Source organism: Suncus etruscus, chromosome 11, assembly GCF_024139225.1.
Source record: "Suncus etruscus isolate mSunEtr1 chromosome 11, mSunEtr1.pri.cur, whole genome shotgun sequence".
Classification (NCBI taxonomy): Eukaryota; Metazoa; Chordata; class Mammalia; order Eulipotyphla; family Soricidae; genus Suncus; species Suncus etruscus.
This window is the reverse complement of record NC_064858.1, coordinates 1,193,019-1,219,985: the sequence shown is the minus strand read 5'-3', so window position 1 is coordinate 1,219,985 and position 26,967 is coordinate 1,193,019. Positions and strand designations below refer to the sequence as shown.

At 46.6% G+C, this 26,967-nt stretch overlaps 2 protein-coding genes across 4 annotated transcripts in view; one reads left to right on the top strand and one right to left on the bottom strand.

The window, feature by feature from the left end:
- Positions 1-26,967, bottom strand: part of MAGEL2 (MAGE family member L2) — a 548,609-nt gene that overhangs the window by 268,801 nt on the left and 252,841 nt on the right. The window lies entirely within an intron of this gene.
- The window catches only part of LOC126021825 (neuronal acetylcholine receptor subunit alpha-7), an 80,796-nt gene that overhangs the window by 28,185 nt on the left and 25,644 nt on the right, over positions 1-26,967 (top strand). For 2 of the 3 annotated variants that reach the window (XM_049782683.1, XM_049782682.1), the window contains exon 3: positions 12,156-12,200. The exons of the other annotated variant lie outside the window; for it this stretch is intronic. In XM_049782683.1, coding sequence (XP_049638640.1) covers positions 12,156-12,200 — 45 coding nt within the window. The remainder of the gene's footprint in view (positions 1-12,155; positions 12,201-26,967) is intronic. 3 annotated transcript variants of the gene reach the window in all.

Sequence of the window (26,967 nt, the reverse complement as noted above, 5' to 3'; positions counted from 1 at the left end):
AGAGAGGAGGGGATAGGAGAGAGAAGAGAGGAGGAAAGGAGAGGTGATACAGGAGAGGGCAGAGAGGAAAGGAGAGAGAGTAAGAGAGAGAAAGATTTTAGTCTCTGCTTGGAATCAGCCGGGTCAAGGCTGTTAGGGCCTTGAGTCAGAATGAAAGGCAACACCTGGGTGCCTGTAATTTTTCTTTCCCCAGCATGATCAGCCCCTAAATGTCTGCAAGGGACTCACCATTCCTGATTTTAGAGAGAAGCAGAAAGAATCTTGCAGGTTCCTCTGGGAACGGCAGTGTTTTAGAGCTCTGGGATCTTTTCGATCTTGAGATAAAGAACCAGGTGTTAGGTCTCAAGTACCAGCATTTTCTCCTCCACAAGGGACATTTTCCAGTCTGTGTGTTTGTTGCTGTGTACTGGTTTTCCGAGGGTTTGAGTTCTTTCTCTCTTTTATTTATTTATTTTCATTTTTTTACACAGTCTCAGGAGTGGAATCCAGGTCCCCCAGCCCAGCCCCTCATCCAACACCAGTCCTCTGTTACGAAGTCACAATTCAGGCTCCAGGTATTTGGTGAGCTCTGGGAACAGTCTTGGTTGCAACCTGCACGAGAATATGAGAAACTCAGAATAGCCATGGCAAGGACCAGGGTTCTGAGAAGATCTCCTTCAGGTCAGGTTAATCCAGGTGCCACCGAAAATCACTTCCATGCTCATCCCTGTTGCCCAGGCAAGTTTTGGGGAAGACAGTTTGAGCCAGCAGCTGTGGGGATCTCCTGGGGTTTCTCTCTTTACTATTGGGGGTCTCCAGCAGCTCTTGGGTCCCACCAGGGCTGTGTGTGTTCCCTGGGTCCCTTCCATGCTGAAGATGAATTTGCAGCCTCTTTGGTGCCAGGCGTCCCCTAGATCTTCTAATCTCTTCGATGTCAGGGCAGGCGCATGTCCTGCCTCAAGAGAGTGCTCGCAGCTGCTGACTGAAAGGTCCAGATCCCCCAACCTGTGACCCCAGTGATGGGCCTGGCCCTGTTTAGGTCTTTGTAACTATAGCCCCAGGGCCAGGAGTGTGGCTCTGGGGTCAAGTTTGAGTCCTGCACGCCTATGAGGAAGGGAGAGCAGAAAGAAGGAAGGAGGGTGAAAGGAAGGAAGGTGAAAGGAAGAGAGGAGGAAGAAGGGAAGGTGTAAACTAAAACCCACGAGTTGTGCGATTACCCCACATGACATAACTCCAAGCCCAGGCAAACAGGCTTGAAGAAGAACGGTAGCTGCGAAGGGAGAAAACCCAGGCCAGTCAGGAAAGGGCGATCCTGGCCCCCGTGGCTTTTCACTTCTCGGTCTCTGCCTCAGCCCAAAGCCAAATTGCCTTTTCTTTACTATCCCAGAACAAAATGCACCAGGACAGGGCCAGGTGGGGTAGAGGGAGCCATGTGGGCTTTTACTTGGCAAAGGAGAGTTAACAGAAAGAGGAAGATGGGAGGGGCTTTGTTTGTGGTGCCACCTTACAGGAAGGAAAGAAGGAGGGAGAAAGGAGAGAGGAAGGAAGGAGGGAGGAAGGAGGGAAGGAAAGAAGGAAGGAAAGAAGGAAGGAAAGAAAGAAGGAATGAAGAAGAAAGGAAGGGATGGAGTAAAAGGAAGGAAGGAGGGAGGAAGAAAGGAAGGAAAAAAAGGAAGGAAAGAAGGAGGAAGGAAGAAAAGAAGGAGGGAGGCATGGAAGGAAGAAAAATAATGAACTTCCAGCAGCCTCTGGGCCCATGAGCCCCACCAGGAGTATTTCCTGGCCTAGAACCAGTAGACAGTCCTGAGCACCTCCAGCTGTAGCCCCCAATCAAACAGAAATGACTTAGCTGGGAAATGCCCTTTGTTTCCCTTTCTGCTGTTTCTTCTAACAGTTCCAAAGAAGAAAATGCCTCCCTGTGCCCCAAGACCCTCCTGGGTGCCCTGAGCAGAGGACCCCCAAGGCCTCTTTGGACTCGGCTCCTGGGACACCACCCCCCAATTTCACTGGACTGCTTTGATCTGTGTGCCGACATCCCTCTGCATTCGTGACCGTCTTGACTCAAATCCCTTTTTATTTATCTTACTTTACTTTGGGACCCACCCTGGCTTGGGGGTCCTTCCTGGCAAGGGCTCAGGTGGCATATAGAGTGCCAAGGGTCGATGATGTTCTTCCAGGTCGTATCCTCATGCCATCTTATGGCTCCAGCCCAGAAAGGTGCGTGAAGATCGGGGTGCTTGTCTGGGAATGTCCGTTTTAGGGGTGTGCTAGGTGTCTGGAATGCCTTTTCTCTGCCTGTGAAGCCCCAATATCCTCACTCCTGGCTTCGTCCTTGGGCCGAAACTCTCCACCTTGCCTAATGATTATTTATTTCCATTGTTCCCGACTTGCCGTGTGTCCGGTTCTCACTCGTGTTGTTCCTTTCCCTTTGGATATCCTTCACGTGTTCTGCCCCGTCACACACGCGTGCTCCATGCAGCCCTGCAGACACTGCTCTGGCCGGCAGTCTGGGGGTTAATTCCAATGGATTGACTGTTCAGTCTCTTGCTCAGGCATGATCTTGCATCTGGCTTCTGGGAAAATTTATTTTTATTTAAATCCCATTTGCTTTCTTATTTCGTTATGCCCTTCACTCACTTATTTATGTGTGTCTCTTTCCCTTGTCTGATGCCTCTGGTTTCACTTGCTGGATCACCCTTTCCTGTCTTTGGGAAATGATTTTTGGGGAGCAAGCCAGGCAGTGCTCAGGGGCTACTCCTGGCTCTGTGCTCAGGGATCTTTCCGGCCAGTATTCGGGCAAAGTATCAGATCACTAGAGTGTAAAGTAAGGTCGAGTATCTCAATCGGTTATCTTTCTAGTCCCCTAGACCTGCATTTTTTTTTTTTTTTGGCTAAGATTCTTTTGAGCACTATGGTGGAAAATACTGTGAACAATCTAGTTTCAAGCATGCAACTTTCTGGCATCACACTCGCCTCCAGGAAGTTCATTTCCCTCCACTGCGGCCTCGCACTTTTGCTCCTTCTCACCTGCCCTTGACTAACTCCCAGTTTCATAGGTCAGTTCAAGGGAGTGTGTTGTTTGTGACCATCTGTTAGTCCCTTGTGATGTTACTTTACATCCCAAAGAGACAGACCAGGCAGCAGGCAGGGCAGGCAGAGAGTGAGAGGACACAAAGAGACAGAGTGAGAGAGAGGCAGACAGAGTGAGAGAGAGGCAGAGGTGAGAGAGACAGAGAGACAGATAAAGAGAGTGAGAGACAGAGAAGTGAGAGAGACAGACAGAGAGACAGACAGACAGACAGACAGACAAGGAGAGACAGAGAGGAGAGGTAGACAGAGGAGGAGACAGATAGAGTGGGGAGAGAGAGAGATGGTTCCATGCCTGTCTGTTCTCCCTCAGACCTCTCTCAGCATGGTTGGTCTAGTTTCTCTCATTGTGGCAGCAGAGGACATCGTGTCATCCTCTCGTGGAAACCCCGTGAGACTCCTGTATCCTCAGCGCTTTAGGTTTTCCTTCGCCCAGTCCAGGCCACTGTCCTCGGCCATGGCTGCTGCCGGGTCTTGTTGCTGTGGACGGAGCTGTGATGGCGAGAAGAAACCGGACATGTCTCTCTCCTGCCCTTGGACCTTTGGGGCAGGTGCCAAGAAGTGAGGAGCAGGCAGCGGCTCAGAGGAGACACACAGATCGCCAATGGGCACGGAAAAGATGCCTGTTGGCCCCAAACCAAGACAGTGCTCAGATGTCACTCATGGTCCTGAGAACTGGTGAAGTTCCTTCATGTCAGAGAAAACAAGAACCACCACAACTGGTGTAGATGTGGGAAAAGGACAGCCACATGCTGTGGTTGGTGTTTGTCAACTGGTCAGACCTTTTTGAAAAATACTATGAACCCTTCTCCATAAATTAAAAAGGTTTTCTTAGGTAGCAAGGCACTGTGATTAATATTAGTTATTCATAGTTGAGTTTCAGGATCATGTTTTTTCCAGCACCAAACCCTCCCCTGTGTCCCCAGATTCCCTTCCTGCACTCCAGCCTGTCTCCTTCCCTACTATACCTTCCACATTTTTGTTTTTTGTTGGTTTGTTTGTTTGTTTTGTCTCTGGGGTGGTGTTCAGGTGTTCGCACTCAGGAATCACTCCTGTTGGGCTCAGGGGACCATGTGAGATGCCAAGATAGAACTTGCCAGGTCTGCTATGTGCAAGGCCCTCTTGAGCCGCTGTGTTCTGGTTCTGGCTCACATTTTCAAACTCAATAGCTGTGGCTCTCACGCTTGCTGGGCGCTGACTCTGGAGTTTGAATTCACATACCCCAAAATGCCCATTATTCCCCATCCCTGAAGAAGAAAAACCTTCCATCACCCGCCCTGGAAATCCCTCTGCTATTATACGTCTCTACACTGACAAAGTGGATTTTTCTGCAATCTAGCAATTCATGGCTCTGCTTTTCTGCACCCTTTTCAGCTGGGTCCAATTCCAGTGACCTGGGGGGACTATTTACATTACTCTCACCTGGACTTGAATGCTTGTTGTGGAGAAATCTGTGCAAAGATTGGCACCTCGAGTCTAGCCTGTCCCCCAAAGCTGGGCAAAGCATTTAGTCCTAGGGTGGTCGCTGAGGTGAAGATGTCTGAAAACCCCTGGGACTGGGACTGGCTCCCTTCACCCCATTCTTTCCCTTCTAGCAGTTTCTGTGTCTTCTCCCAAAACTCGGGTTTGGGCCTTCTCTCGTCGAGTACCCATGTGTGCTTTTCTCCCAGCATTTCGAGGCATTTTACTGTTCTAGGGATCCGCTGTTTGGGCCAGAATCACTCTGTTCTGAACCCTGGGACTCCACAGCCCGCTCTTGTCCCCCCTTCGCCACCCTCCTTTTCCTTCGCTGACCTCCCCCTCTCCTACCCACTAATGGCCTCATGATTTTCCCTCTGGACAGTCTCCGATGACCTCACGCAAGGTTCCATGCCGCTAACTTGATTTTCCGGGGTATCTGTGTTCTGTTCCTCCCTGTGTCTTAATTTTCTCAGGCCCTGCCTTGATGCTATGTGGCCTGCCTGGCTTATCCATTTAGCTTTGCTTTCTGCCTCCTATTTCATAATCTCCTCTTCGGACTCATGTTTAATTTGATCCATGCTTTATTAAGTTAGAAGAAGAGACCCAGGAAACTGTCTCTTCTCATTTGGCTTTCTTTTCTTTCTTTCTCTTTTTACTTTTCTTTTGTTCCAGAGGCTTCTTTGTTCATAGCTGCACTGTCTTGGTTTGTATTCGTGAGTTTTGAAAATTTAGTTTATTCATTCATGGTCAGCGCAAGGCTTATGGTGTGCTTTTCTCAATTTATGTTCTCTCGTGCCATAGAGTGAGGCTCTGAAACTGAGATCGGCACTAGCCCACTTCCCATTGAGATTAAAAAAATTGCTAAATGGTTTCACGGATGTGCTGGGACTGGCATTTCAAAAATCCACCAATATTATAAATTCAAGAACTTTCTAGTCATTCCTGTGGGTGGCCTTTCTGGGACCATAAAGGGGTCATGATGGACTGGAGTGATAGCATAACAGAGAAGTCACTGGCCCTGCCTGCATGGGGCAGACCTGGGTTTGAACTCCAGCATCCCATAGGGTCCTCTGAGCACAGTCAAGAGTGAATCTTGAACACAGAGCCAGAAGGAACCCCCTGGGCGTTGTCCAAAAAAAAAAAAAAAACCACACAAAAAGGGTTATGAGTGGGAACAGTTGAAGACCTCCCCACCTAAATGTGTTCTAACTTAGCATTTGCAAATTTCTGACAGCCCAGAGAGGTGCCAGGCAGTGTACATGTCTGTGAGGGGAAAGAGGAGGGGTGGGCATTGGCCAGATGAGCAGGTGAGGAGGTACCCTGACCCTTTTTGCTCACTTGATGGGGGGGGTCCCACCCCAGAACTCAGCCTGGTGGGCTGGACCAGGTGCATATCTCCCTCCCAGATGACCATTGGCTGCAAATCCCACATTGGCCCCTGCTGGAAGGAAAATCACTTTGATGTATTAACGCTGTTGTGATTTAAAAATAAAAGCCGCTCATCTTTTCTCCAGGCTGTACTCCTAAAAATAGTTTCCAGGTGCCACTCGGGGAATTAAAGATCGAGGGAAAGAGTCTGGAACCTCTTTGAGGCATTCTGGAGGTGGGACTGTCTCAGGGGCCTTCAGTGCAGCCTTGATGAAGTTCTGGGAGACAGTCAGCAGGATTGTCTGGGTCTTCTTTTTACTTGTCTGGTTTTAGTTTTTGAGCTGTTCCCAGCAGGGCTCATGGGTCTGTGCTCAGGAATCCCTCCTAGTGAGGTTTGGAGACTGTATGGGTTGGGGAGGATCGAACCTGGGCCAGCAGCATGCAAGGTCAGTGCTGTCCCTGCTCTACTCTGCTCCGGCTCAAAAAAAAAAAAAAAAAAAAGGAATTTAAGGGGCCACAGCGATAGAACAGCGGTAAGGTATTTTCCTTGCATGTGGCCAGCCTAAGACAAACCTGGGTTCAATTCCCGACATCCCATATGGTCTCCTAAGCCTGCCAGGAATAATTTCTGAATGCTGAGCCAGGAGTAAATCCTGAGCGCAGCTGGTGTGGCCCCAAAACAAAACAAACAAACAAAATGTGATTTAAGACCCCAGCAGGATCCTAAAGAAAATGGGGGTTCAGGGAAGTAGCTGATGAATGCAAAGATCATCAGAATTCCAGGAGTCCCCTCTGCCCCAGGAAGGGCCATCCTGGAGGTCTTCAGAAAAACTGGAATGGGAAACTTGGTGTCTTGGACTGCAGGGAGTAATGGGGGACAGTCCTCCTGAACAGAGGCACTCCTTGCAATTCCCACGCCACAGCACGAGGTCTGGGGGTTAGACTCAGGCAGAGCACAGGCTTCTGTTTGCTCCTTGGCACAGTGTGTGCCCCTCCCCCAGCATTCCAGACTAAGGAATAACATGGGGCCTTGCGGTGACCCAGAATGGGCAGAGGGAGGGAGAATCATGTGTTGGGGGGCTGATGCTAGGCTGGATGCTAGGCTGGAGTGATAGAGGTAGGGCATTTGCCTTGAATGTGGTCGACCCTGGACAAACCCGAGGTCAATTCCATACAGCCCATATGGTCCCCCATGCCTGCTACAAGCGATTTCTTAGCATAGAGACCAGGAGGAACCCTGAGCACTGCTGGGATGTGGCCCCAAAACCCAACCAAACAACAGCAACAAAAAAAATCAAAGATGGATCAATGCTTTGCACTTCGATGTTCATCTTGACACTGGAGACATTCATTGCTTTTGGAAAAAGCTCATTTCTGCTGGTATCCCCTCACACTTCATTCTAGTCAGTACTCTGGATTTTTTTTCTGATGCTGCTTCACTCCCTATAGTGCTTGGGGACAATAGAACTCCCCTGAGGTGGATCTGGGGTCCATGAAATGCAGAGAATCCAGCCACAAGGTCCTCAGTTTTCTGTGGCTCATGAACTGTTTCTCTTGAGCACACAGGCGCGTCAATGGGCCTCAATTTGAAATATTCCACGGGACCCAGTGTAGGACCTTGACATGTTTCAAATCCTGAATGTGGCAGCTTGGAGGCTAAACCTTCACAAAGTTGGCTAAAGTGTGTTTGAACCTGTGGGAGGAGAGAGGCCAGTCCCCATTTCTGTCAGGACGTAGATTTATGGAGACACTTGCTGGGCCACAAGAAAGCTTGGTGGGACCATGCTGAACATAGTGTCTGGGCTAAAGACTGAAGGCTTGAGGTTAAGCAGGGTAGTTGACTCTTAGAAAGTGGCAGTTGACACTTTGAAAGATTGAATCTCTCCCAGGTACTTCTCTGGATAGCCCTGTCATATTGCACTACGTGAATCAAGTCAGAGAGATGTTCTGGGAAAGGAGCAAGCAATAGGAACCAAGCAGAATAAGACAGGGCATCATAAAATCATCCCACGTGCCAGATCTCCAAGCCCAGGTGAACGAGTCTGAACCAGGGTTGTGTATGAAATAATCCAAACCAGGCTGAGGGTGAAACATATGTAGCCTGGCAGTCTTCTACCTCACATCTCCACCCACCTGCCTGCCAGAACTGCAGAATCCAGAGACCAGCCCTGGGTGGGGCAATAAGGACAGAGTAAGGGCAGATAGTTCAGGCTGAGCCAGTCTCGCCCAGGTTTACATGCAAGACCATCTCCGTTTGGGAGTAAAAGCAAGTTGTAAACAAACATATACAAAGAAACCAGGGATGATCTCTGTTTTGGATAAAATAAGGTGTAACCAACGAGGGGTAAAGGTGTGAGGGATGAGATCAGAAGGTGACAGTTGTTGGTAGCAGACATTCAGGCTAGAGATGGGCCATGTTGCATCTGTGGAAGCTTTCAGAATCCTCCTGACCAGCTGCTAACAGGATTAGCACTGATGTTCATTAGTGTTTGCTTGTGTGGTGTGTGGTGTGTGTTGTGTGGTGGTGTGTGGTGTGTGTGTGTGTGTGTGTGTGTGTGTGTGTGATTTTTAGCAGAAAGGCCGACCTGTGTTTGCAGAACTCATTTACTGGTACTTCCATGACCTATTTTCTTTTTTCTTTTTCTGCTTGTTTCTAGCTTGGATTGCCCAGCTTTTTATTGTTTGTTACCTGTTTATTTCTTATTTGGGATATGAATCTGTTGTCAGACCTGTATCTCATAGGTCAAGGCAAATCAGGCTTGGGGTTTATTACTCTGTAACACTGACAGCAACAAGGCTGGCACAGAGATTCATTTGATAAAAATAAGTAAATTTTGATGTGACATAAATATGAATGCTTATTCTCAGCAGTTTTCCCAGCAAACAAGGAATTAGACACTGGCCTAGAACTGCCTATTTCTGTTCACTCCCCCAAGGCAATTATACAGAAACAGACAAAAAGTATTTGGGTGCTCCATAGAATAATCTTGAATATCCATGTATAACGTCCAGAAAACATAATGGTCATAGAAAATAAAGAACCTGCTCACTGGCAGAAACCATTGTGCTCTGTGGCCGATGTTTGACTATCTGGGGAAGGATGATTTTGGAAAGCATGGCTACTTAAAGCAACTTTAAAACAGACACTTTATTGAGGTTGTTAATTCTCTGCAAAAAATAAACTGCACCTTGTACAAGGGATAGAACTGGATGGATTTGTAGAGGAACCTGCGAAATTCCTCTAGTCCAGAAACCACTCTCACCTCCCAGAATTTTCTCCAACCCTCTTGATTTTCTTTATGGCTGATATGATTATTACTTCAGGAAAAGGTTTTCACTCTTGTGTATCTGAAGCCCATAGGGAAGGATGATAGAATTGGAAGGTTTCAGAATTGCAGGCGTATACCTCGCGGCTCAAATGCCTATGTACACCTCTATTTATTGCAGCGCTATTTGCAATAGCCAGAATCTGGAAACAACCCAGATTCCCGACAACAGATGAGTGGCTGAAGCAACTGTGGTAGACATACACAATGATATATGTGCATACAAAAACTATGTAACTCACAAAAATGAAGTCATGAAATGTTTCATGGAAGTCATGAAATAATATACATGGATGGTCATGGAAACCATTATGCTGCGCGAAATGAGTCAGACGGAGAGAAACAGACACAGAATAGTCTCCCTCATCTGTGGGATTTAAGAAAAATAAAAGACAGTATGGTAATAATACCCAGAGGCAGTAGAAATGAGGTTTGGAAGGACCAGCCCATGATATGAAGCTTACCACAGAGGGGTGAGTGCAGTTAGAGAAATAACTACACCAACAACTATCATGACCATGGTAGTGAGTGAAGAGAATAGAATGCCTTTCTGGGATACAGGCAGGGGGTGGGGGGAAGAGTGTAGATGGGGCATGGGGTGGTGAGAAGGTTGCACTGGTGAAAGAGGGTGGCACTCTTTTATGACTGAACCCCAACTACAAGCATGTTTGTAATCATAGTGCTTAAATAAAGATATTAACTTAAAAAAACCTCCCCCCATCCTGGTCTGCACCCACCAACCTCTGTCTAGCTAGCACTGTTTGACTCTCTGGGGTTATTGGAGTGACTCATGGAAACTGGCCTGGTAGCCAAGCACCCCCTTTTGGCTCTGTTCTGATGGGGCACAAGAACTTTGCTGCTGAGGTGTCGGGCAGAACGTTACAAGTTCTTTTTCTTTCTTCTTCTTTCTTTCTTTCTTTCTTTCTTCTTTCTTTCTTTTCTTTATCTTTCTTTCTTTCTTTCTTTCTTTCTTTCTTCTTTCTTTCTTCTTTCTTTCTTTCTTTCTTTCTTTCTTTCTTCTTTCTTTCTTTTCTTTCTTTCTTTCTTTCTTTCTTTCTTTCTTTCTTTCTTTCTTTCTTTCTTTCTTTCTTCTTTCTTTCTTTTTCCTTCCTTCTATCTTTTTCCTAGCTGTTTCCTAGCTAGCTGTTTCCTTCCTTCTATCTTTCTCTCTCTTTCTCTCTCTTTCTCTCTTTCTTTCTCTCTCTTTCTTTCTTTCTTTCTTTCTTTCTTTCTTTCTTTCTTTCTTTCTTTCTTTCTTCTTTCTTTCTTTTATTATTGTATTTATTATTTTATTTCAATGGTATGATTGCTTAATTATTTGAACATATATAAGGGCAACAAAGATATTCTTAAAACGCAAAGTAATTACCAGCATTTGTAGATGCCACTAGTAATTGTTTTTTTAATTTTTAATTATCTTTATTTAAACACTGTGATTACAAATATAATTGTAGTTGTATGATTACAGTCATGTAAAGAACACCCCCCTTCACTAATGCAGGATTCCCACCACCAATTTCCCAGATCTACCTACTCCCCACCCCCACCCACACCTGTACTCGAGACAGACTTTCTTTTTCCCTCATTCATTCACATTGTTATGATAGTTTTCAGATGTAGTTATTTCTCTAACTGCACTTATCACTCTATGTGGTGAGCTTCATGTCATTAGCTGCACCTACATGGGAGGATGGGGGGGAAGTAAGGGTTGGACTAGGGGCAGTAAAATATTAGAAATGAGCTTTGTAGGGCCAGTATCATGTCCCAATACAAGATGGATAGTATGGATATATAGAATAAATGCACACAATACTATCAATATGAAAACAAAGAGAAAAAATTTCCACTGGACTGTCCACGACATAAACCAGTGCTAGAACAGCCTGCCCTCCTCCCAGAGTGCATTCCCATTAGTGTAGGGAGAGGTAGGGGGGGAAAGCCTGTTGACCCCTATAGAGTCCACCTAAGACCGGTGCCCAGGGAAAGACTGAAGTCCAGGGGACCAGCAAAAGCTGGTCTCCAGAATCAAGGAGGAAACAGGAAGCCAAATGTCTGCCCGCCCTCCTCCCCATAGCACTTTCCCCCTGGGAGTACGGAGGGAGGGGGGGGGACCTGAGGACCACTAAGAGTCCGCCTGAACCCACTTCTGGCCATCTGAGCTGGCACCACAAGGAAGGCCTGAGTCAGGGGGAAAAAGACAAGGACGGCTGGGGGCCTGCCAAGCCTCCCAGTACTCCTCAGCTAGGGACAAGGGCCTCGGTGTGGCTCCTCCCCAAACCCTATACCTGGCAAGAGCTAGCTGTTTCCTAAGTTTTAGATTATTAGAGGAGCCATCTTGATTTCTGTAAATACGGGGGTGTACTGCAAAATTAGTCTATTGGTAAGGCTGTAGATTGCTTCTTACAATGTGCAGAAATGGAATTCAGGGGTTACAAGATAAGCGTGGCCACGGAGCATAGCTTTTCGGGTGTGGGTCCTAGAGAGATTACAGTCCTTGGTGTCTGTAGGCTAGGCTGGCTCAGCAGAAAAGAGCTCTTTCTTTCTTTTTAACTTTATTTATTGATTGAATGATTGGTTGGTTGCTGGGCCACACCCAGTGGTGCTCAGGGGTCACTCCTGGCTCTGTATTCAGAAATCTCCCCTGGCAGGCTGGGGAACCATATGGGATGTTGGGAATTGAACCTGGTCCCTCCCAGGTCTGCCACATGCAAGGCCGCCTGGTCCCTGGATTACTCCCCTGGAGATGAATGCTGACTACCAAAAGGGATTGAGTGCTTGGGCACTCTGCACACCACTTGGGGGGGGGGAGGTTCCCCTCAAGGAAATAAACAGATACAAGGGAACCTAAATCCACACTGGTAGATACCATCTTCCCACTCAGATCTCCTGGAGTTAAAATAAACAGACTCACGACTCTTTTCTTTTTCTTTCAAGGATGAGAAGAACCAAGTTTTAACCACCAACATCTGGCTGCAGATGGTAAGTCAAAACCCAGCCCCATCTCTCCAAAACATAAAGGTTCCCCTAAGTTAGGTCTTGTTCCCCATAGTTTGCCTCGGGGAATAAGGCGCCTTTGAATGTGCTTAGTCAGACCCCACTGGGTTCATATTCGGCTGTTTCACTCACAAAGAAATTGGGGAGCAGTTTCCAACAAGGCACCTCTGAACTGCAGGAGCACATTATCATTATTATTGTTGTTGTTTTGTTTTGTTTTGGGGGCCACACCCGGAGGAGCTCAGGGGTTACTCCTGCTCATGAGTGCCCCTTAGTGGTGCCCCAGGGTTTTGGAGATTCCTGATCAAGGAGATAAACACAATTTGAACCAATATTATTTTTATACATGCTGCTGTCCCCTGACTACCGCCAGGCTCCCCCAATATCCCGCCACCCCCTGAGACTGGTCCATAGACTCCACAGAGCCCCCTGGTGCCTGGTGCCCTTGACAGGTGCTTTTGAGTCCTAGGCCTTGGCTTCAGATCCTTAGAATTTCCTGCCCTCAGAATTTCCTGACTCCTAAGAGATTTAGATAAGTGGGTTTTGTTGTTGGATTTTCCCCCTGTTTGTCAGTCTGGCCTCTACAGTTCAAAGCCCACTTTAATGCACAACAAATCAGATGTCACCACCATCTACCCACCATTCCGTGTTTGCATCTCTCCCAAACCCACCCTCCAGTGCAATCTAAATAAGCCACTTGAGCTCTGGAAGAAAAGGAGTTGAAGTAACTGGGGGAAGAGTCTTGGATCAAGCCAGAGAAGTCAAAGGGAAAGACAAAAAGACTTTGGGAGATACAGAGAGGAAATACTGTCAAGTGATAGTACCAAGTGCTTGCCTGAGGTTACAGTGCTCAGATGACCGAGGAAGGGGGTGGATGGGTTTGGGGAAGGAAAAGAGGACTGAAAGTAATGTGGATGCATTGCAGGAGAACCTGGATCCCTTCAGTGGTGGTGAAAATGCAGGAACTTTGCACATCAGAATCCTAAATATTGGGGCTGGAGAGATAGCATAACGGTAGGGCATCTGCCTTGCATGCAGCCGACCCAGGAGAAACCAGGTTCAATTCCCAGCATCCCATGTGGTCCCCCTAGCCTGCCAGGGAGATTTCTGAGTGCAGAGCCAGGAGCGATCCCTGAGCACCGCCGGGTGTGGCCCAGAAACCAATCAATCTATCAATCAATCAAGTTTTTTTAAAAAAGAATCTTAAATATTAAAGCTAATGCCACACATGCCCTAAATATAATACAAGAACAATTATGAAAAATAAATGTCAGAAAAGAAAAAATCAGTCATATCTCAATGCATCAGCCCTTGGCATTTCAATAAATTTAACCAAGTCAGAAGCAAGTTCTGGTCAAACTGGGTAGTTCCCACCCACCCCCCTTTCTGCCTTTTTCACTTGCTTATTGGTTTTCCTCTTCATGCCTTTGCATTTTCTGTTAGAAGATCTTTTATTAATGGCTCCCTCCTGGTTCTCTGAGATGTAAATATGTCCCTGGATATTATGTCTTCAGACGCTGCTTTTTTCCCCCCTTTCTTCTGCATTGATTTAGGACTAACGTAGGTATTGGCACATAATTCATCAAGAGGTTGTAAATGATTAATTTTAATAAGTATGAGACCTTGGAAAGAACTGGAGAATCACTTGCCAAAAGATGGGGCTTCAATTTAAAAATACATTTTTGGGGGCCACAGAGAAGTGTTTAGGATTTGGGTGGTCTATGGCTATTGCCAGGGTTGGTACAATGCTTGGGGTATAGCAGTTCTGAGTTTTCCCAAGACCACCCCAGTGTGGGACTTGATTTTCAATTAATTATAGATGATTTATTTTCTTTTGGGGGACACCCATATCTGGCTGTGCCCAGGACTTAACTCCTGGCTCTGGGCTCCAGGATCACTCCTGGTAGCTTCTGGGGATCCTGTGGGGTGCTGGAAATCAAACCCGGGTTGACTGCATGTCAGGCAAACCCTATCCCTACTGTCCCATCTCTCCAGCCTCTCATAGATGTAGCCTTTTATGACTTCACAGTTATAAATTTTCTCCATCAATTCTTGAGCTTGAAGACAGATGTAGTAGCATGTGTGGCTATGAATCAAGGAGATCAACACGAATGCCTTTTTTTAAATTTAAACTTAAAAATAATAGGACACACATACATATATATAACCACAGCCAGCCTACCCCAAATATTCCGTCACCTCCCTGCATTTCCAATTGGGCGCCCCAGACTGATCCATGGACTCCGCAGCGCCCCCTGGTGAAGTAATTTTCCAGTGGCCAGTGAGTCGGATCCCAATTCAATTCCTCCAAGCCATGTGCCCATGCGGGGCCATCAGGCTGGGTGCAAGGACACCTAGATGGTTGCATGCAAAGAATTTAAGGTCGGAAATGCAGCTGAGCTCAGAAAGTTGGATTTCCCCTAGTCCCCACCGCCCTCTCCTGGCCCTCTGATGTTGCTAAGAGTGTTGCTAGGGCATTGCCAAGCAGAAGTGCTGAGTTGGGCCAGTTGCCTCTTCTCTCTCACCTGCCTTTGTCCTGCTGGAATCCCTCACTGCTGTGCGGGTCCAGCCGGCTCTGCCCCCTCCCATTTGCATCTCACTGGGGATTGCAGCCTTCATTTTCTTGAACTACTCTTGGGCTCAAGCCTAAGTAAGTGACTTGGGAAAAACTCTGCATTGTTGTTTTCTTCCTAGTAAACTCACTGCCCACTTTGTTTCCCTTTAATTTTTTTTATAATATCTTTATTCAAGCGCCATGATTACCAACAAGTTTATAGTTGGGTTTCAGCCATAAAAAGAACCCCCCTTCACCAATGTAACCTTCCGGCCACCAATGCCCCCATCTCCCTCCTGTATTCTGTTTCTCTTACTCACTGCCATTTTCATGATAGTTGTCAGTGGAGTTATTTCTCTAACTGCACTCTTTGTGGTAAGCTCACTTGCTTCTCCTTTAAACACAGCAGAATGTCAGACTGACCTAGCATTTCCACTTTGCTCACCTCAGCCCCACAGCCCGAAAATTGTATGCTTGACATTTGGTCCCCTAGAGCCATCTCTTTCCCCCTTTCCATTGATGTGTCTATTTTCAATTTTTTTGGACAGGGTAAACTCATTTCCATATCTTTCATTAAAGACCATCAACTCTTATCTCTTGCTAAGACAGAGCTTTCAACAAACCACTTTGCGTTTGGGGTCTGTGACACAGGAAAGAAAACTGGGCACCGAGGAGGGAGGAGGAAGAACTCCATTAACCTTCACTTTGAACCAAGTTCCCAACCTCCTCCAGCCTTAATTAGAGCAGAGAATAAGCAGATGCTGTAAAGGACCCTTGGCAGGGTCTGAGGGGCCTTGGACTAAAACCGTGTTCAAGATGGAGATTTTATTAGGTAAATAAAAAGAACCTCAGACCACTCAGGGAGGGGTGCTCCAGGGGCCAGAGCAGGTGCCTGGCATGTTTGGTCCTCCAACACTGCCTGCACCCCTTAATTAAGGGTCACTGGAATGACCTCAGTGGCATTTGGAGATCTACATAGTGTCTCGCCTTAAATCGTGTCATGCGTGGAAGGACAGTCCCAGGATTAGCCTAATTTTTCCTTGCCAGCCTTCCTCAGGCACCTGACCTGTGCCTTCTTCATTGGCACAGTGCTGTTGCGTGTGTCTATGAGTGTGGGTTTTGGGGGGCCGTGGACTCTGGCTGAGGTGAGTTCCCCTTCTTGGCAAAAACAAACAAACAAACAAGATCTCTTTCTGCACCTGTAGTCTCTGTCCTTTGTCCCAGAAAAGTAGTTTCAAAAGAGATGGAGGAAATTTCAGCTCAGGCAGGAGCAGCCACAGCTGGTCTTGGCACTGTCCACAGTTTCCAGGGTTCCCTGATATTTTTTAGAATGAAAATACTGAGTGATGAAGATGCGGAGACTCAGAGTTAGAAAAGCTTACTGGTAGATAGAGGAGGAAGGAGGAAGGTCCTGTGTGAGGAGGAACTTAGCACAAGTCTCAGTTGAGTTTGAGTTTTTTTTTTGGGGGGGGGGGTTAAAAAGGAAACAGAGGGGCCCAGAGAGATAGCACAGTGGCGTTTGCCTTGCAAGCAGCCGATCCAGGACCAAAGGTGGTTGGTTCGAATCCCGGTGTCCCATATGGTCCCCTGTGCCTGCCAGGAGTTATTTCTGAGCAGACAGCCAGGAGCAACCCCTGAGCACCGCCGGGTGTGGCCCAAAAACCAAAAAAAAAAAAAAAAAAAAAAAGGAAACAGAGGTTTGTGCAGCCCCAAAGGCTCTTTGCAGTCCTCTCAGTGGCTAAGAATGTTACGCAGAGAGTCATGGTCTGTATAGGCTGAGGGTTTGGGTCTGACCCACAAATGGGCCTGTGATCTTCATCTCCCAGTGAGCTAAGCCTGGGCAGATTTTGTGGTCCCAGGAATTGCCCGGGGTATCCCGAGACTCTAAAAAGACCCAAGAACTCTCAGAAATGTTAAAAATGTTGCATGGGGTGGGGGGGGACACAGAGCAATAGCACAGTGGTAGGGCGTTTGCTTTGTACTCAGCTGACCCGACGGACCTGGGTTCAATCCCCGGCGTCCCATATGGTCCTCCCCAAGCCAGGAGCAATTTCTGAGTGCATAGCTAGAAGTCACCCCTGAGCGTCACTAGGTGTGACCCAAAAACAAAACAAACAAACAAACAAAAATCTTGCATGGCATCAGTCAAATACAACATTGATGGGCCAGAGCAATAGCACAGCAGTAGAGCCTTTGCCTTGCATGCAGCTGACCCGGGATGGACCCAGGTTCAGTCTCTGGCACCCCATATTATCCCCCAAGCCTGCCAGGAGTGGCTTCTGAGCCTGGTGTGGTCCCCAAACCAATAAACAAATAAATAATAAAAGCAAGATATATGCATACATGTATATTTACAACTCTCTGTAGATAGATAGATAGATAGATAGATAGATAGATAGATAGATAGATGATAGGTAGGTAGATAGATAGATAGATAGATATGTGATATCTATATATGTCAGGAGTGGTGAACAAGTTCTACACAAAGAGCCAAAATTTTAAACTGTGAGAGTCAGAGACCACACCACACAGTGACCTGCCAAACCAAACACACAAAAGCATATAATTTTTTTTAATTTTTATTTTGATCATAGTGGCTTACATTATCTTTCACAGTAGTATTTTAGGTACATATTAACATTGAATCAGGGAATACCCACCACCACATTTGTCCTCCCCCCTTCCCCGTTCCCTTTCTTCAACCCATATCCCCACCATCACCCCCCCCCCCCGGGGTGCTAGAGTAGGTGGTCCCTTCTTTGTCTAGCTTACTATCAGTGATCATACATCTGTTTGGTCCTGGTGCCCTCCCTTGTTTGTCCCTCTATTTGAGAGGCTGAGCTAGATACATCGAGTTATGTGGTTTTGTTTGAGGGAAAGAAAAGCAATAGAAAGGGGTAAAGAATAAGAAGGAAAAAAATAAAATATGCTGAAAACGGGCAGAGTCCTTCTAGTGGCTATCAACCTCAGTTTGAGAGAGAACATGAAAAAGGTAATTGAAACACCATTACAATACAAAAAGAAATGTCAAATTAAATATCCAGTGAGCACTACAGCAATAGACAAGCACCACACAATAGTCTCGGTTCTGAAATCAAATCATGCCAGAGTGCAAAAGGAAAGAGAAAGATAAGATAAAATAAAATAAAAAAGGAGACATCAACTTCAATATCTACACCCAAATAAAATGTCAAAAAAAGCAATCGATCAATCAATAAATATATATGTGGAAAAATGATTATTTTGTGTAAAAGCATATAATTTTAACAATAATATATTAAACACATATAGCATTTTGCCATTTTGAGTGAGGGCAAAAATCCTGCAGTGATGGTGAGGGTGTGCTGCGTCCTCCACATTAAGAACTAAGGGCCAGATGTGACCCAACATGTGACACACTGGTGTTCCCCCCCCCCACCCCCGCTTGCTGGCCCCTGTAGTTGTTTCTGAGGGATGGGAGACGGGAAGGGACTACATGCTCAGAGGTCTCTCCTCAGATGTCCCTCCTCAGAAGCAGCAGGACAAAATCCAAACTTGGCAAAGAGCCACAGTATACAAAATGATGATAAGAGGCAAAGAGCTGCATTCATTTTGGCCGTGAGCCGCATGCGGCTATATGTGATAGGCACTTGCCTTGCACGCGGCCAACCTGGGTTCGCTCCCCTGCATGCCATACGATTGATTCTCTGAGCACCAGCAGGAGTGACTCCTGTGTACAAAGCCAAGAATGATGCACTACGGTGTGATCCAAAAAAACAAAAACAAAAAACTTTTTTTTTTCAGTCAAAAGGTGTTTCAGGGGCCGGTGAGATGGCACAGTGGTGTTTGCCTTGCAAGCAGCCGATCCAGGACCTAAGGTGGTTGGTTCGAATCCCGGAGTCCCATGTGGTCCCCGTGCCTGCCAGGAGCTATTTCTGAGCAGACAGCCAGGAGGAACCCCTGAGCACCGCTGGGTGTGGCCCAAAAACCAAAAAAAAAAAAAAAAAAAAAAAAAAAAAGGTGTTTCAAAGTTCCTGATTTGTGAATGAGGGGCTGAGATGAAATTCTGCATGAAAAAGCAATCCCAGGTTGGGGCCATGAGCGCCTCCACTTCCTTTCGGCCCTGCTTATTTCTATTTGAGATTCACTGGCAGCATCTGCATCGTCATCTGTCGCAGAGCCTTTTGTTCTCAGGCTCCCCTTCGGCTCTTCTCCACCAACCCCTGAACTCTGGGGGTGGAGGAGCACCTGACTGGACAGGGCCAGGCAGTCCGTGGCCTCAGTGAACATTCTCATTCCCACTTAAAAAGTTTTAATGACTTTATTTAAGCACCATAGTTACAAGGTTGTTCTTAATACAGCTGTTTGGTTTTTTTTTTTTTTTTTTTAATATAGTGACAAAGTTTTTCCAGACAATTCTCACACCATATACCAGGGTACATTTCCCACCATCAATGTCCTCAGTTTCTCTCCTGCTCCTCCCCTATCCCTCTCCCCTACCTGCCATTGAGGCAAACATTTTTCTCTTCCTCCTCCTCCTCCTCCTTCTCCTCCTCCTCCTCCTCCTCCTCCTTCTTCTTCTTCTTCTTCTTCTTCTTCTTCTTCTTCTTCTTCTTCTTCTTCTTCTTCTTCTTCCTCTTTCTCTTCTTCCTTTCTTCTCTTCCTTCTTCTTTCCTTCCTTTCTTTTCACTTTTCTCTTCCCCTCTTCTTCCTCTTCCTCTTCTTCCTCTTTTTTATCTTTCTCATCCTCCTCTTCTCCTTCTCCCCATTCTCCTCCCCATCCTTCTCTTCTTCTCCATCCTCCTCCTCCTTTTCTTTTCCTTTCTTTTTTCTTTTAGCCACTGTGGTTTTCACTATTGTTACTGAAGGGGCATACTACACATCACTTTCCCTCCTTTCAGCACCCAATTGTTGTCCAGAGGAATCATACCAAACTCTCATTGTCACATAGAAACAGGTTTTGAAATCAACACTGCAGGGGATGGGAAGTGATTTTTCCTTAAGGCTCTGCTCTCAGTGCTCTCCCTGCTCTTTGTGACAAGCTTCCTACCATGGACTGGTCCTCCTAACTCTTGTCTCTATATCTCTGGGTATGATTACTGTACTACCTTTTTTTTTTTAATATCCCACACATGAGTATGCCTAGTCCCACTTCTGACATCCTTGAAAATAGAGCCTTGCCCAGGCCCTCGAGAGGGACCGTTGGCAAGCTGGGGTGCTGAAGTGATACAGGGCGGGGTTAAGGTGTCAAGATTCAAGTCAGGATGCAGCCTGGAGGGAGAAATGTTGGCTTTGGCACCAGGGAAGAGAGAGAAGGTGTTGCCAGTGTTCACTGGAGATTTGCGACATGGCCTTCCTGAGTATGGGGCCTTCTGAGCTGCGCACCAAAAAGTGACAGTGAATTTGTCTGGAAGGGAGCGGGTATGAGACACAAGCCAGCCCCCTCTTGAAACCTCTTCCCACTCATCTGGTACCCACGTTTTTCTGCATGTTCACAGCAGGGTCCAGGGTCACCAGAACCAGCTGAGGACATGGGAATGTTTGCACAAACTCCCCTGAGCTCTGCTTTCTCCTTCCTGCTGGGGACCAAGCGTGGCCTGACTGAGCCCCAGAGGGAGGGCTGGTCTGTTCCTCAGTGCAGCTTGATATTGAGGATCACAAGGGCTGGGAGGAGACAGAGCCAGGACAGGTGGCAGGGATGGAGGTCGGGAGTCCAGAAAATTTTCTGAACTGTTCTTTTCTGTTGTTTGTTTATTTTGGGTATTTTTGTTGGGCCACAGCCAGTGGCACCCAGGGGTTACTCCTATTTCTGATTTCAAGAAATCACTTTTGGCAGGTGTGGGGTTCCATATGGGAAGCCAGGGATTGAACCCGGGTCTGTCCCAGATCAGCCGTGTGCAAGGCAAATGCCCTGCCATTGTGCTATCATTCCTGCACTTGCTCTGAACTGTTCTGAGGGTCCCACCCACATGCTAATCTTCCCTCCAAGGTCTTCATCCTTATGAATACAACAGTGAGGTTGAGGAAAAATCACTTCCCATCCCCTGCAGTGTTGATTTCAAAACCTGTTTCTTTCTATTATTTCTTTTGGTTTTGGGGCTTCACTTGGAGGTGCTCAGGGCTGACTCCTGGCTCTGTGCTCAAAATTACTCCTGTTGGGGCTCAGGGGACCCTATAGGATGCCAGGGATTGAACCTGGGTCGGCTGCGTGCAAGAACAATGCCCTCCCTGTGGCTCTAGCCCCTGTTTTCTTTTTTAATTTATTTTATTTTATTTTTTTATTTTTATTTTTAATTATGAGAACAAGGGTGCAAAGAAAGAGGACAAGGTAAAATTACAGTGGAAGGACCATCACCCATAACATAATTCTCAGAAGTCCCCTTGCTGATATCTTAACTTTGAAATTTCAGCCAAAGAACATTAAGATAAATAAGACAGACTCCATGTACAATTACTTTGTCCCTCAAGTCCCCAGATTGTAACACATTATAATATTTCTTAACAGTACACAAAGCAATCTGAAGCCATAAAACTTACGTAACTCCTTAAACATTACAGGCATAGTATTTTCTTACATTTCCATATACATGCATATTAGCTTACATTAACCTCAAATTTTAAGTGAGTTCTTTTTAAGGATTAGAGTCAAAGGAGCACATTAAAAATGGTGTTAGAGGGCCCGGAGAGATAGCACAGCGGCGTTTGCCTTGCAAGCAGCCAATCCAGGACCAAAGGTGGTTGGTTCGAATCCCGGTGTCCCATATGGTCCCCCGTGCCTGCCAGGAGCTATTTCTGAGCAGACAGCCAGGAGTAACCCTTGAGCATCGCTGGGTGTGGCCCAAAAACCAAAAAAAAAAAAAATGGTGTTAGAGTGGCAATTGTTGTTTGCATAGGCCCACCAAAATATGAGGGACATGGAAAGAAATAACCTTGGCCTAAGTACAAAGAGACCTGACTCCTGAAGTTTCCTGGCACAAGACCAAGTCTAGGCTTCAGGCAAGCTAGATCGTCCAATCCAATACATTGTCTGTAGTGCCAACACACTTTTATTTTTCACACAGTCTCTGTTGTTGGTATCATATTTCTGTATTAAAGATCCTGGAATCTGCATATCTTACATTGAAGTCAGGATGTGGAGCATCCTCTCCTTTCACCTCACAATCAAAGGGCAATGCAGGGAGCCCTGTCCTGTAAGCAGGTCGTTGTCGTTGTTAAGTCTTCTCAGTGTTAAGGGAAGTCTCTTTTGAGCAGGTCAAAGTCTGAGCAGTGTAGGTCTTCCGTGGTAGAGGACTGCTTCCAGGTGATGTTATAGACCAGCCTGGATGTTTCGTGGATGGCTTCCCTGGTTCAGGGGAGAATGGATTATGCCCTTTCTTCTGAGGTCTGTGCCAGGTCGTTATGTCAATGTTCAGGGTGTAAGGTCCCTCTGCACTACAAGATTTGTGTGTTCCAATCTCTATTAAATAGGATCTTATTTGTATGTATAGTATTTTCCCATTTTAATGTGCCTATGCAAATAAGAAGCAATGCCACGTGGTGTTATTGGCGCATATGGGGGCCATAAGAACAATTCCAAATATTCCCATGACATGGTTCAATCATAAGCATTAAACTGGGGGACTCTTCCACCAAAATTCCTTGTTAAACAACTCAAAAAGAGAAGATAAAAAGTGGTAAAAAGTGGTTAGAATCATCACTGTATAAGACAAAATTTAGTAAAAATTATAGCTGTCTGAAAAAAACCACAAAATATTCTAAAGAAATACGTGTCCATTTTATGTATCTTGAAACAGTTTGGGGTTGTCACACACAATGCACAGCTTTGGACTGTGATTAGGATTGTACACTACTGAAGTTAAAAAGAGTAATGTAGGTTAGTGATGTTTGAGAGGGGGTTAGAGAGTTAAGGAGTAAAAAAGAGCTTTATATGGGTATGGGAAAGGGCAGAATGCAAAATGAACATTCTGTATATGCAAAACATAACATAAGAATAAGGAATATTCTGAATACATGAAGTACGCGCCCCCGCGCGGTTCTGTAGTTTTTGGATGCCTAGGGAGGAATTTCTCCCCCCCCTCGCCCCAGGGCCCAATTAACCAGGCGTGGCCTTGAAGACCCACCAGGTTTGGGGGCACCTTGGTCCCCTGGACTAGGTGGTCAGCCCAGGGGGCCTGTGGCCAGCTGTCCTGCCCAGAGCCCCCAACATACCAGTCAAAGACCCAGAAATCCTGGCATGCGGAGTGCTCTGAGCCCAGCCGTGCCTCTGTAGTTTTTGCATGCCTAGGGATTAATTTCTCCCCCCCTCCCCCCAGGGCCCAATTAACCAGGTGTGGCCTTGAAGACCCACCAGGTTTGGGGGGACCTTGGTCCCCTGGACTAGGTGGTCAGCCCAGGGGGCCTGTGGCTAGCTGTCCTGCCCAGAGCCCAGAGCCCAGAGCCCCCTTTTTTAATTTTTAAGTCTGTGTTTTGATGTTGGGTACGGGTGGGGGTGGGCTACACCTGATGATGCTCAGGGGTTATTCCTGACTCTCTGCTTGGGGATCACTCCTTAATGGGCTTAGAGGACTCTATATAGTACCAGGGATTGAAGTAAGTCAGATGCCAAGTGCCATGACCCCTGGATCTGCGATCTCTAGGGTCCTTTTTGACCTTTTTTTAAATTTGGGGTGTGGCTCAAAAACACAAAAATAACAAACAAAAAGACAAAATCTGGGGACTGGAGAAATTGTACATTACATGAAACTGATCCTAGTTCATTCCCTAACATTGAATATGGTCCCTAGTGCAGTGTACTCCTCGAGTGTACCTATAAAAAAATTAAAAATAAAAATAAAATCTCAGGGTAGACACAGGCTCAAAGTAAAAGAATGGAAAACATTTATATAAGCTACTGGGGGAAATAGAGATAAAATAGCCATACATATATCAGAGCAAAAACTATTAAAATAAATAAAGTTAAGGATTTCATCTTATATGTTCTAGTATATTTGGTAGAGCAGGTTTGGGCCACACAGCATGGTACTTTGGTACTATGAACTTTGGCAAGCAGGTACTGTGTGGTACTAGGTTGGCACCAACTTGCCTAGCACAGCTTGACACAAATGAATAACATTGGGCATAGGTGGACATAGACTGGGATCTGCTGGCATGAATTGGCATCTTTCAGCACAGACATAAATCACTGGCACAGGTGGGTAATACCGGAACCCCTGGCCAGGTTAGACTGCCTGACGTGGCATTAATCCTGGCCTATTTCCCAGCTTCTGTTTGTTCTGTTTCCCTTCCTTTCACTGGGCCTCAGTCTGGTCGAATTTTCGGCTGTTGGGGCACGTGATGTGGTTTTCAGCTGCCGGTCCCTAGAAATGTCCTGTCAATCCGTGAAAAAGTCATTGCCACTTAACACATGGCTTTCATTTTATACTATTAGATTGAAAAATTCAATAGGCAAACTGTTATTATAAATGATGGTTTTTATTGCCGCCTCAGTGGCCTGTAAAATGTGTGTCCTTTTTTCACTCATCTGAGCCCTTGAAAAGGCCAGAAAAACTCATCTGGCAAGGAAGGCGCCAGGAGAGTTCCCTGATTCGTCAGGCTTCTGGTCTCCTGAGGAAACAGAGGGACGATTTCTCTGATATGAGCTTTTCGGGAGGCCTCTCTGACATAATCCGATTTTGTCTGTGTGAAGAGAAAGGACAGACACCATTTCTGCTCTGGGGAGACTTTGGGCCAGACCGCAAAAGAAAACAGAAGTCGGTGACTTTGGAATTTGGAGACAAAATAACTGCTTTGGCAGAAAACCCTTCATAGGCTGATTTTTCTCCTCCTCTCTCCTCTCTCCCTCTCTCCTCCTCTCTTCAATATCTCTTCTCATCCTCATGCTTCCCTCTCTCCTCTCTTTCCTTCTCTCCTCTCTCTCCCCCTCTCTCATTCTTTCATCCTCTCTCCTCCTTCTCTCTCCCTCTTTCTTCTCTCTCCCCCATCTCTCCTCCTCTCTTCCTCTCTCCCTGTCTCTCCTCTCTCCCTTTCTCATCCTCTCTCTCCTTCCTCTCTCTCCCTCTGCTCAGAGCAATTGAGATTTGGTCACTGTAGACAGTGAGCGAGGCGGCAGGGGCACCCCAGGGCCTGTCTGGAGATCAGGAGAGTCAGGGAAGGTCAGTTGCAGCCTGGAGTGACCAACCAGTCCTCTCGCAAAAGATCCCGAGGGCTCAGTCCTGTGTAAGGCTCAGGCGTGATCCATGAGGATCTAGGCCTATTAGAAGTGCCTGAAGGTGGGAGGTGGAGGTGGGGAGTGGGGGGGGGCAAGGCAGGAGGAGAAAAGAAATAAGGGGAGATATTGGGAAGGCGAGGAGGGAGGAAAAGAGTAGGAAAGGAGTCCGAGCGGAGGGCTAGAAGCCCAGGGCTTGTGAGAGATGCACCAGTGATGGAAACAGCTTCTGGGTGCTGGGTGGAGGGCAGCACGGAGGATTCTCATGTCCCCACTGCTGGTTGTCTTGGGGTCCAGCTCCTTATTTGCATAAGGTCAAAATCAACTGCCTTTAGGAACTGGACCTGGAACTTCCCTTCCTCTTCCCTTCCAGGACCTGGGTTTTCAAGTGCCATGCCCAAAGCATATTATAGACTTTACCTGAACCTGCCCCCGTGGCTTGATTGGCTCTGCCCCAGGTTAGCAGGGGTGTGAAGACCAATCAGTCTGTTTGTTACACCAGACTGTAGGCCAGATGTCTGCATAAAGACCAATCAGGTCGCCTGGAAGTGTATTAAGACACTTTGCTCCCCTCACTTTCACTTGCTCTCTGGTCCCAGCAGTCCTAGACTAGACGGGAAAGTCAGAACTCTGCCCTGCCACCCTACAGGCGGCCTCTGGGGATAGACTGGGCACCTGCCAATGGCTTGAGTGGACCGACACACATCCATGGGAGCTTCTGCATCTCCCGGGGCTGCCTGTTGCTGGTTGTTCAGTATCTGTAGGCAGAAATATACCCGGGGAGGCCTGTTGGGGCCTGTGTACCCCAAGTAGGCTGGAAGAGTAGACCCCCAGCATGACTTCTTAAGAGGTCACATGGAACTTAATTGGGGTCCAGTACCCTGGAAATGTGCTGTGGGAATGTTTCCTGAGACCTTCCTTGAATCTCGGTGTTCGGACTCAGCCCTTCATCACCAGTCAAGGGTTTTCCTTTTTGGGATGTCTCTTAAGAAGTGTATTCCACCCTGCAGTAAAAATACCTCATGGGGATGAAGTAATAGCACAGCAGGAAGTGTGTTTGCCTTTTATGAAACTGACCAGGATTCAATCCCTGGCATCCCATATGGTTTCCCGAGCCCGCGAAGAGTATTTTCTGAGCACAGAGCCAGAAGGAACCCCTGAACGTTTCTGGGTGTGGCCAAAAACCAAGCAAAAATCTTATGAGGCCAGAGAGATAGGACAGCAGGTCTGGCACTTGCCTTGAACATAGTCGACTGAGGTTTGATCCCCAGCATCACATACGATCACTCACTACGAGTGATCCCTGAGTGCAGAGCCAGGTATCAGTCCCAAGCACTCACTGACAGATGTGACCCAAAGATGTGATTTTTTTTCCATGGAGTCAAATAATTTTCTTTTCTTCTTCTTTTTTTTTTTTTTTAGGATAAAACCATTTTATTGGCCTATTCAGATTTAAAAAATATTTTTTGTTTTGTTTTTGGGCCATGTCAAGGGGTGCTCAGGAGTTACTCCTGGCTCTGCACACAGAATCGCTCCTGACAGGCTCAGGGGACCGTATGGAATGCCGGGGATTGAATCCAAGTCTGTCCCGGGTTGGCCACTTGCAAGACAAATGCCCTACCACTATGCTATTTCTCTGCCCCCCTAAAATTTTTAATAATAATAATAATAATTGTATATATTTATTTAGGCATCATGATCACAAACCTGTTTGTAGTTGGGTTTCAGTTATAAAAAAAGAACACCCCCCCTACACCATTGCAACCTTCACACCTCTAATGCTTCCCATCTCCCTCCTCTCCCATCCCCTGCCTGTCTTGGAGACAGGCATTCTATTTCTCTCACTCACTGCCATTGTCATGATAGTTGTTGGTGTAGTTATTTCTCTAACTGCACTGACCATTCTTTATGGTGGGCTTGTCCTTCCAGCCCTCAACTCTATTGTATCTGGGTGTTTTTACCTTACTGTCTTTGATTTTTCTTAAATCCCACAGATGAGTGAGACTATTCTGTGT